Source organism: Zea mays, chromosome 10 (assembly GCF_902167145.1).
Source record: "Zea mays cultivar B73 chromosome 10, Zm-B73-REFERENCE-NAM-5.0, whole genome shotgun sequence".
NCBI lineage: Eukaryota > Viridiplantae > Streptophyta > Magnoliopsida > Poales > Poaceae > Zea > Zea mays.
The window spans coordinates 131730611-131741897 of NC_050105.1; the positions used below are offsets into that span (position 1 = coordinate 131730611).

At 51.0% G+C, this 11287-nt stretch overlaps 1 protein-coding gene across 1 annotated transcript; it reads left to right on the forward strand.

Moving 5' to 3' along the window:
• The first annotated feature begins 9467 nt into the window (after positions 1 to 9467).
• LOC107546775 (Beta-16-galactosyltransferase GALT29A) lies at positions 9468 to 10625 on the forward strand. Its single transcript, NM_001322925.1, has one exon. It carries the CDS (start codon positions 9492 to 9494, stop codon positions 10614 to 10616), a length of 1125 nt encoding a protein of 374 aa, NP_001309854.1. The 5' UTR covers positions 9468 to 9491; the 3' UTR covers positions 10617 to 10625.
• Positions 10626 to 11287: the final 662 nt, after the last annotated feature.

The window sequence follows — 11287 nt, forward strand, 5'->3', positions numbered from 1 at the left end:
GTCATGACTTCCACATATGGATTGAACGAATTCTTCCGGCGATGGTTCGAGGCTATGTCCCTGAGCATGTCTGGCTAGTGCTTGCAGAGTTGAGCTATTTCTTCCGCCAGCTTTGTGCAAAAGAGTTAGCTCGGACCATGATTGCAGACTTGGAAAGGATGGCACCCGTGTTACTGTGTAAGCTGGAGAAGATCTTTCCACCCGGCTTCTTCAATCCGATGCAGCATTTGATTATTCATCTCCCGTATGAGGCACGAATGGGGGGGCCCGTGCAGGGACGTTGGTGCTATCCAATCGAGAGATGTCTAAAGAGTATCCGAAAGAAATGTAGAAATAAATGCAAAATCGAGGCTTCCATTGCAGAGGCATACATACTGGAGGAGGTGTCAAACTTCACAACAACTTACTATGGTGACAAACTGCCGAGCGTGCATAATCTACCCCCTCGTTACAATGATGGCGGCAATGAATCGAACCTCAGCATTTTTCGAGGGCAACTCGGAAGCGCGAGTGGTTCGACCACCAAGACCCTGAGACATGAAGAGTGGCGCCATATCATGCTATATGTATTGACCAACCTTGAAGAGGTGGCGCCATACATGGAGCAATTTCTTCATGAATTCTGGCGTCGATCAAGGGACCCAACTCCACAGGAATATGGTACCCTTCTTAGAAAGGGTGCGGGAAATGGATTGCCCGATTTCATTTCTTGGTTTAAACATAAGGTACGTGCTTAGTTTGTTATTCCAAGTTGCTCTTACGTGCGAATAATATAACAATCTAGCGTGTTTGAACTTGCAGGGCCAAAGAGAGTCGTCTATGAGTGCCGAGTTGAGACAAGTAGCCAATGGCTTTGCCTATAGGGTCAGGAAATTTTCTGGGTATGACGTCAATGGATACCGTTTTCGCACAACAAGCTACGACCAAAGTCGGCCCAATCGAAAAACCACGTGTTCTGGAGTCTTTACGCCCGGGCTTGACGAGGTCGAGTATTATGGAAGAATTGAAGAAATATATGAACTCAATTTTTATGGTTCCAAACCTCTTACTCCAGTGATATTCAAATGTCATTGGTTTGACCCTGAAGTTACGAGACGGACACATTCTAATCTTAGGCTAGTCGAAATTCGACAGGATTCCACCTTACCAGGAGACGATGTCTATATTGTGGCCCAACAGGCCACACAAGTGTATTATCTTCCATATGCGTGCCAAACGAAACAACATCTTAAGGGTTGGGATGTTGTGTATAAGGTATCACCGCACGCTAAATTACCTGTTCCAAACGATGAAGATTATAACTTAGACCCGGACACATATGACGGAGAGTTCTTCCAAGAAGATGGGCTCGAAGGGCAATTTGAGATAGACTTAACCGAAGCGATCGGAATGGAAGTAGATATTGAAATGGTTGTTGATGACGAGGATGATGAGGTGCAAAATGAGAATGACTTAGAAATACTTGAAGGCAATGCCAATGACGAAATTGCGCCTTCAGATGATGTTGACTATGAAATGGTTGATAGTGATGATGACACTTATGATCCGGCTAACCCGAACACATATGAAGATTATTTTTAATCGATGTAATGCTATATTTCATTTATTTTGCATATGTTTCTAAATACATATTTTTTATCTGTGCTTAATTGTTTACTCTTAATTGTAGGTTGTTGGACAAAGATGGTGGGCGGTGGGACGAGGACGAGGAGGGGGAGGGGGAGGGGGAGGAGGAGCACCCGTAGGACGGAGGAGGAGGCGCAGCAGGACGACGCCGTACAGCAGCAGGTGGAGCAGCAAGCCGCTGTCGATGCGGCACAGCAGGACGACGACGATGCGGCGCAGCAGGACGACGACGACGACGACGCCGCTCAGCAGGACGTCTCAGGTTCTGGCTCCTTAGGTTCGAGGAGTATCTATCTGCGAGGTCCCGCGAGCCTACCTAAGCGACCCATACTTCGTGACAGACGTCCGCTGATACGACCCGATGGAGAGAGGTAGGTAACTTTAGATGTTGTTGCTGCTTTTTCATATTATATGTTCAAATTAATAATAGAAACTAATACTTCATCTTAATCACTTCGACAGGTCTTGGATGGTTTTAGAGACTGCAGGGGGTCACGGCCGCAACCCCAATGGCATCCTCGGCCTTCTATGCCGGGAACACTTCCCTGGACTTGTCGAGTACGCCGGAGTGACGAGCCCAGCATACACCTTCGACCACTACGCCGTCGCCCCCGATGCAGTAGATCGGGACGGCAGACAATTCAACAACAAGGCGGAGCGGGTGAAGCAAGAGCTGTGGGTAAGTCTTCCTCGCACTATATTGTTTAATAAGTCGCATTTGTTGCATATTCTTGAAATAATGTATGGATACATCGTCTTTGTATGTAGGATTTCTTCAGGTGCGATGCTGGATACGAGGCCAGGGCGGATGTGGTGTCTACGACGTGCTGTAAGAAGCTCGTCGTGGACATGCACTACGAGGCGCGCATCCAGGCCATCGTCACTTACCACGGCTCCGTCCTTGGGGAGAAGGTGAACAAGAAGGACGCCTGAACCATGTCATTGACTGCGGACCAGTACTTGCAGGTAAATACAAAACTTTATTATTGGTACTAAATATGCTTATTCTTATCTTCTGATATGCTGTGTACTTATATTTTTTTAGATGATTCCTCATTGGTGCGCCGCGCATCCTGAGTGCTGGGAGCAGATGGTGCAGAGGTGGTGCTCGGCTGAGTGGGATGAGGCGCACAACGCTAGCCGGGAACGGCGTTTGCTGATGCAAGGTCCCTCCCACCATCAAGGCAGCCGCAGCCTGGGCAAATACGCGGAAGCATGGGTACGCGCTCTTTTTTATTTAGGTATATAACTTTCGATTAGACATGATTTCTAACCATCTCGTTGGTTTTCTCGCAGTCGGCGGCACATGGTGGCACGCCTTGCTCCACGTTCTCGGCATATGCCATGGCCCACAAGGGGAAGGCGACGTCCGACGTCACCTACAACCCGGATGACGGGCCCGAGGCGTACACCAACCCCGCCATCCACAGCCGACTCAGTGAGTACACCGCCATGGCCAAGGAGGTCCATGGGCCAGATTACGATCCGAGGACCGAGGACATCGACGGAGATGTCCTCATGAGGGTCGGAGGAGGCAAGAGGCATGGGCGGTACTGGATTGTCGACGGGGCAATCGACTCGTCCTCCACTCCCACTCTCTCTTAGGTGCGAGCAAGGAGCACGAGCGCGAGCCCAGCCATACAACCTCGGCAGGACACCTCACAGCATCGTATCCAGCAACTCCAGGTTATTCCTTATCTATTCATCGTTCATTGATTTTTATATATCTTCTCTTTGCATTATCGTAACATTAGGGCGAAATATTACAGACTCAGCTAGATGATGAGAGGAGGCAACGTGAGGAGCTGGAGAAGAGGATGGCGGAGATGTTCGCGTACATGCAGAGCCTTGGCGCCGCACAGGGTCATGCTCCACCACCTCCGTTGTTCCCTGCAGCTGACCCTACAGAGTTCCCTACTTCTGTGAGTATCAAAATTTTAGTACTGCATGATATTTATTCATATGTTCTCACACATACAATCTCTTCTCTGTGCAGGGTCAATCGGCGGCGTCGAACAACCCTCATGCTTCGTCCAGCCCTTCGCCGAACCAGTCCAGATGCCCACCTCGTTGATGATCTGTTTTGTGATGATCCAGACTTACCTTTATGAGTGTTGGTGATGTTAGTTAAACTTTATCTTGTGAGATACTTGGTGATGTTAGTGATGACGCAGACTTATATCTGTTTTGTGATGATCCTTACTTATATTTGTGAGACTTTAGTGAGACTTTGTGATATATATGGTGTTGATGATAAATGTGTTCATTCTGTGATGTGATTGATATATAATGTGATGTGAATCATATATATCTTTTGTTTGTTTGGATGGAACAACAAAAGCAAATAAAAAAGGGACATTCTAGTCACTTTGCCGAGTGTAACACTCGGCAAAGGGGAGCTTTGCCGAGTGCTATGACCATGGCACTCGGCAAAGAAGGCAACCTGGGAACCGGTAAAGCCATCTTTGCCGAGTGCTGACCATGGCACTCGGCAAAGAAGGAAACCTGGGAACCGGCAAAGACATCTTTGCCGAGTGCTGTTGCCAAGGCACTCGGCAAAGGGACTGGCAAAGGGGCCCACTGGAGGGTTCTTTGCCGAGTGCCTACTAGAGCTCTCGGCACAGGGACTGGCGGTGGGGCCCACTGGATCAGTCTTTGCCGAGGGTCTCTCGAGCAAACACTCGGCAAAATTGACCTCTTTGCCGAGTGCCACAGAAGGCACTCGGCAAAGGATCCGTCACCGTTACTTGGCGCCGTGACGGTGACTTTTCTTTGCCGAGTGCCATTTGGCACTCGGCAAAGTCTTTGCCGAGTGCCCGACAAAAAGTACTCGGCAAAGAGGCTGTTGCCGATGTACAGTTCACCGAGCGTTCTTTGCCGAGTGTAACACTCGGCAAAGCGTTTGCCGAGTGTAAAATTGCCTTTGCCGTGTGTCTGAGACACACGGCAAAGGAGCTGATTCCGGTAGTGCATATTTAGGATAACTATTTTATTTGACCATACATCATCTAAAGGTGCCAAGTACCGCTAGATGGTTCATTATAGTGTTTGGTGACAAATAGGCACCAACACAAACTTTCCAACAGTGCAAGGTTACCAAGCTCTGTTGGAATATTGCCAGAGGGAGGTGGTCTGCAAGCTCGACAGCAGACCCAGCTCCTTTGGTATTTCACCAGATAACTAACTGGTTGCCGCCAATCTGTAGTGCTGTTAAATGTGATAGTTTACCAAGAACGGGCGGTACCTACCCAGTTAGCCTACTGTCAGCAAAAGATAGCAGCTCCAGCTGTGGCAGCCTGCCAACTTCATTTGGCATGAACCTTCAAAGCTATTCTGGCTGAGAGATCAAGGCGTTGCAACACTGTACAATCGAAAATTTCCAGTGGAATGTTTCCTCCTAGTCTATTAGATGAGATATTGAAGACAATGAGTTTTGACAAATTACCGATTTCTCGAGGCAACTCTGACGTGAACTAATTATTTGTAAGGTCCCGCCTTTGCAGAGACTCGCAACTGACGAGGAAGAGGTCCACTAAATTTGTTTCGACCCACTTCAACTGTTGTCAAATTTACCAGATTGCAGAGATCAGTGGGGAAGCTTCCCGTCAGACTGTTGTTACCAAAACAGACTATTGTTGAAGAGTTGCCAGAAAGCATATTGTTGAAGAGTTGCAGTTGGATTAGATTTGTCATGTACTGAAATCCAGCTGGAACCGTGCCACTGAGTGAATTGGCCGATAGATCAAGTTTACTCAAGTTTTTCAACCCACACAACTCTGTAGGAATAGGTCCTGTAAGCTGGTTCAGGAAGAGGTATAGTAAATTCAAGCCTGGAATGTTGCCTAACTCCTTTGGTATTCCTCTAGTAGTCTAGTTAATAAATTATCTAAAAATCAATCTCTTTTGGAAGAGAAAGATTCCCAATGTCAGATGTGTTGACGACGATCTGGGTGCCAATCATTGTAAGGTGTACCAGCGGCGGTGATCTCTGCGGCGGCGCGGACAGTCCGCAGCCTTGGGTAAGGTTGGACGAAATGCTCGTGGCTCGTTGGCTCGCTCGGTTCATGATTAGCTCGGCTCGGCTCGGATCGGCTCATTTGAATTTTTTCACGAGCTGAGCTGACATCCTAGCTCGGTTCGTTAACGAGCCAGCTCGGTTCGTTAATAAGCCAGCTCGCGAGCTAAATGAGCTACCACATTCCAGCAAAACGAAACTATATACATATCATTTATAAAATAATCGATGAACATGTTATATATATGTGAGGTGTCTATGGCCTATGAGTTAAACTAATGATTAATGAACTATATCTATGTGTTAATTTGGTCTATGCAAATATAATTGTGGGTTAAACTGATGAACGTGTATGTGAATTGTGAATTGATGAGTGATAAATTGTGCTAATTTGGTGTTACATTCACGTGGTTTGTGAAACTATGAGTATAATTATTATTTTCTATTGTTAAATTAGTTTGAAATTAACTAAAAAATAAGTATTATGTACATATTATTTATTTTCTGCTCTGGCTCGCGAGCTAAACGAACCAGCTCGAGCTCGTAAACGAGCCGAGCCGAGCTGGCTCGTTAGCTTAACGAGCCGAGCCGAGTTGGCTCGTTATCCACCCCTAGCCTTGGGCCGGACGGTCCGTGACCTGGTGCAGAGGCGGGTCTTCCCTGCGGTGAAGCCGTATGGTCCGCGTGTGCGCAGGGGCGACGTCGTTCGTCAACAACACCTGAATCTCGCTCCCGGGAGGGACCTCGTCAGGAGTAGAGATTCTAGAGTTTGTCATGGGATCGACAGGCCACCCAAGACGCCTCTAGACAATGTAGAGTCGAAAAGAGATGAAGATTGAGGTGAATAAGGCTATGTTACTGTTTACTCATAAGATAAAAGGTAAAAACGGAAGATATATTGATTTTGATTCGATTGTTGGTGCTCGCAATTGGCCGTACCCCTTTATATATATAGAGAGCGAGGTCTGGACCCGTTTCTAGCCGTTTCTCAACAGTAGACATAGGATTAGAGGGATAACACGCGTGAAAAAGGAATTAGTTACACCTAATCTAATCTAATCGCGGACCATTTGTGCCTAAGGACAGATCGTCCTGCTATGCCCAGTGCCACAAACGATAATCAACAAGATGGAATTGTACCATGTAATGAATTCCCGTAAAGCTATAGCTTCTGAAGATACGTAATTTTCATAATTGTTGCAGGCATGGGAGCAACTAGATTATTGGAATACAGGGCAATTGTGCTGAGACTTGTACAGTTTCCTATCTCTGAAGGAATAAGACCATAAAGCTGATTTCCCCAAAGGATTAATTCGGTCATCAAGGTCAACATCCCAATCTCTTTAGGCAAAGGACCCTCTAACTTTTTTTGTGCAAGACCAAACACAGTTAATGTTCAGGCATTCACCTATCTCAACCAAATGTTGCCTGATATAAGATTCTGACCAAACCGAATATTTTTCAGCTTCTTCAGCTTGCCAAGTGAACGAGGCAGTGAACCACTGAGATTATTGATGTATCCCACCAATTCCTGAAGTGATGCGATGCCATATTTCCAATCTCATCAGGTATCGGACCATGGAGCTTGTTGTTGCACAGATCAAACGTGACCAACTTATCTAGCTTCCAAAGCTCAGGGGGTATTGTTCTATTGTACCCACAAACAAAACAGGCGTGTAATGTACATTAATGTCGCCTTTTTTTTACCCTTCATCCTCCCTGTGCTTCTCTCCCTCTCCACGTGCGCCGCCACCGGCTGCTCGCACAGCGGGTTCACCGCCATCTCCCCCTTGAGCAGCTGCTTCTCCTCTGTCGCCCCGGTCGCCACCGAGGACGACGAGCACTCAGCGCCCCCTCCGCCACAGTAGCCCACGCCCATGTCCATGCTTAGGCTCCCTCCTGCTTGATCACCGCCACCACCGCCCTGCATATATGAGTAATATGACCGGCAGAGCTCGCAGCGCTGCAGAGAGGCGACAGCAGCTAACTGTGGGTGATGAAAATGAGGTCGGGCGGCCGGAGATGCAGCAGGTGAAAATAGATATAGTCGAGCGAACCGGTGGAAGCTTGCAAGTTTATGTTTTCGCCAAATTCAACATATAAGACGGCGGTTAATGCATCATATATTGCTTCAAGGCTGCGCAGGCATGCAGCGAGGGGATTTACCTGACCTATCTGCTGTCACTGTCATGACGTTGAAAGTTGCAGGCCAACAAGGGGAGGCGGAATTCAGGGCAGAAGTGCGTTCAATAGGAACGACATAAAAACTTGGCTAAGCTAATTGGTTTATGTGACTACGCGGTGTACGTCCAACAATGAACGGTCGCTTGTCTATCTGTGACTACGACGCGGGGTACGTAAAACAATTGTCGAAATCTGACGCAATTGCACCTGTGCCCTCCCCTGGCTACGGAGGAGGGCGGCGACGACGACGACGACGACGACGACAATGCAGGAGTGCGAGACCGGCAATGCGTTTTTTTTTCTGCCTATCTTCTCCAGCGGTTCTGTTTCAGTTCATCTCTTTTCCTGCTGCTACTCGGTTTGCTCTCACCTCTGCCGCCTGAGGAAAATCTGTGATTCAGATTTATCTGTACACGCCGGCTCGTTTTGGGAGGTGACATAGATTGATCTAGGCACTAGAAGGTAGAAGCCTATACACATCCGTGAAGGAAAGAACAGCTCTGTCGCAGTGTCGTGTCTGCCTTGATGCTATCGGAGATTCTTTCATGTGAACTGTAATAATCGCTAAAGAGCAAACGGGGAGCGGGAGCGGGAGCGGGACGGAGACGGCAACGCGCGCGGTCAGCCATGACGCGGCGGCGGCTGGCCTTCCGCGTGGAACTACTTGCTCCACGTCCTCCTCGGCAGGCAGGCAGGCTACAACACGGGATGTTTTCTCCGGCCCATGCACAGCACAATCGCTGGAGTAAAACAACTCGGTCACGATCTGGATGCCAGAGAAGATGGAGGAGCTCCTAATAAAGTTTTCAGGATCCAATGGTTGTAGAGCTCCAACGGGGAAGTGTATAAGATTTTAGATTTGATCATGGGGAGTGGCCTTTCCACCAAATCAGGCCTTAGGGCTGCTCGTCTTGGGACTCCAATCCCCTGACTGAGTGAAGCAGCAGCAGGGGAACCCCGAACCCGTCGCAATCCGCAGCCCGTTTTAGACCGCCGCCGATATCGATCCTTTCGACCCGACGTGCCGGCAACGACCAAGTTGAGGGATTCCATCGCCTAGTTCCCACTTCCACCGTGCTGGTGCTGATGCCGACCCTCCCCAGCCAGACTAAGAAACACGGGCGCCCGGGGGAGGCGCGGTTTGGAACCTTCGCCTAACCCCATCACCGCATCGCTTGCCCCCACATGAACCTGCCGCAACTTGCAGGGCCAGGAAGACGATTAGTTTACGCATCCATTACCATCATTATACTGACTGTACAAAGGTCTAAGCAACGCTGTCGAGGTGGTACGAACGACGACGATCTCCGCCGTCCATCGCGTTCGCGCCAAGTCATCCGCCGGCGTTGAGCTGGAAGGAGCGGACGTGCGCAGCGCAGGATTGGGTTGGATTGGACTGGAGACTGGACTGGACTGGGACGCCCGTCTTCCAATCTTGGCCAATCGCGGGCCACACGTACGAAAGCGACCATCGGCAGCTTCATTGGATGGGTGCCGGGCTGCCGGCCGAGCGGATGGATTCACGTCCCGTGTGAAATTGTATCTCGTATATTCTCCTCCACTCCATGTCTCCGTGGATACTCCATTATATATATCCTCAGAAGAATCGCCCACGCGAGCTTGGAAGCTTAGCTCGCGGTAGCCCGGCCCGGTACGTGCTTGCAAGATGAAGAGGCAGTGGAGCCATCCGTCGGTCGTGCTCCCGCTGCTCGCCGCCGTCTTCCTGCTCCTCACGTTCCGGTGCTCCCTGCGCCACGCGCAGCAGCAGGCGTCTAGCCTCCGCGCCGACGACGCGGGAACAAGCACAAGCTACGCCGTCGACGCCACGCTCGCGGAGCTCGCGGCCGTGGACCCGGCCGCGTCGGCGGTGCTGCGGGCCGCCGAGGCGCTGCTGGAGGCCAACCTGACGAGGGCTCCCCCGGAGCGCCGGAACGCCGCGGTGCGCGGCCTCCGCGACTGGCTCGGCAAGCAGCGGTTCGAGCCGCAGGTGATGGCCGAGCTCGTGGACCTCATCAAGCGCCCCATGGACCGGTACGCCGCCGGGGCGAGGGGCGGCGACGGCGACGGCGACGCCCCCCGGCCGTACGCGTCGTGCGCCGTGGTCGGCAACAGCGGCGTCCTGCTGGCGCGGGAGCACGGCGCGCTCATCGACGCCCACGACCTGGTGATCCGGCTCAACAACGCGCCCGCGGGCGACGGCAGGTACGCGCGGCACGTGGGCACCAAGACCGGCCTCGCGTTCGTCAACAGCAACGTGCTGAGCCGGTGCGCGGCGCGCGCGACCCCCGGCTGCCGGCGCTGCCGCACCTACGGCGACCGCGTGCCCATCCTCACCTACATGTGCAGCGCCGCGCACTTCGTGGAGCACGCGGTGTGCGCCGGCGGCGGCGGCGGCCCCGACGCCGCGGCGCCGGTCATCGTGACGGACCCGCGCCTGGACGCGCTGTGCGCGCGCCTCGTCAAGTACTACTCGCTGCGCCGGTTCGTGCGCGACACGGGCCGCCCCGCGGAGGAGTGGGGGACGCGGCACGAGGAGGCCATGTTCCACTACTCGTCGGGGATGCAGGCCGTGGTGGCCGCCGCCGGCGTGTGCGCCCGGGTGTCCGTGTTCGGCTTCGGCAAGGCCCCCGGCGCGCGGCACCATTACCACACGCTGCAGCGGGGCGAGCTGGACCTGCACGACTACGAGGCCGAGTACGAGTTCTACCGGGACCTCCAGGAGCGGCCGGGGGCGATACCGTTCCTGCGGGACTCCGGCTTCAGGCTGCCGCCGGTCGTCGTCTACCGCTGACCGTCCATTCAGATCAACCGGCCGTGTCGATGCCGACGTACATACTCCATTGAGTTCTTTTTTTTTTGACAATTTTTGGTGCTGAAATACAAAATCGTAAATTTGCATGTTCATGGGCTCGCGGTCTAGATCGTCAAGTCACGAACTCTTGCAATCCGGCTCAGGTCGTTATTACTGGAGCCGGTCGTCAACTGAATACTATGACCCATGGTTGACAAGCAAGCCTCCAAAGCCTGGCAAGTGCCACCGTGGCGTGTTCCTGCCAATAAGTTATATAGATGTGACCTCTACATATAAGTTATATAGATAGAGCGAAACTCTTGCTAGTGACCTCTACATTTTAGATAATGGATGCTTCTCCTCGCTTGGAGGATTAGCCAACACACATTAAGTTTTTGTATGAAGTAGTCACACCGCTAGCCACATATAAAGGGACAAACCTCCCAAAACACACCATAAAAGACCACAGTTTGATAACCAGAAAAAGACACACAATCCATAGACAAAACTACGAAGCAATTCGATCTATAAACCTCCATCCATGTTGCGCAAATATCTGTAGAGCTGTGGACTCTGACCGTCGGCAAGCTTCCTTTATTTAGATACCCTCTTCTTGTTTATGAAGATTAGCCCACGTCCTAAACCAATGTGTCGCCCTAAAGAGTACCTGC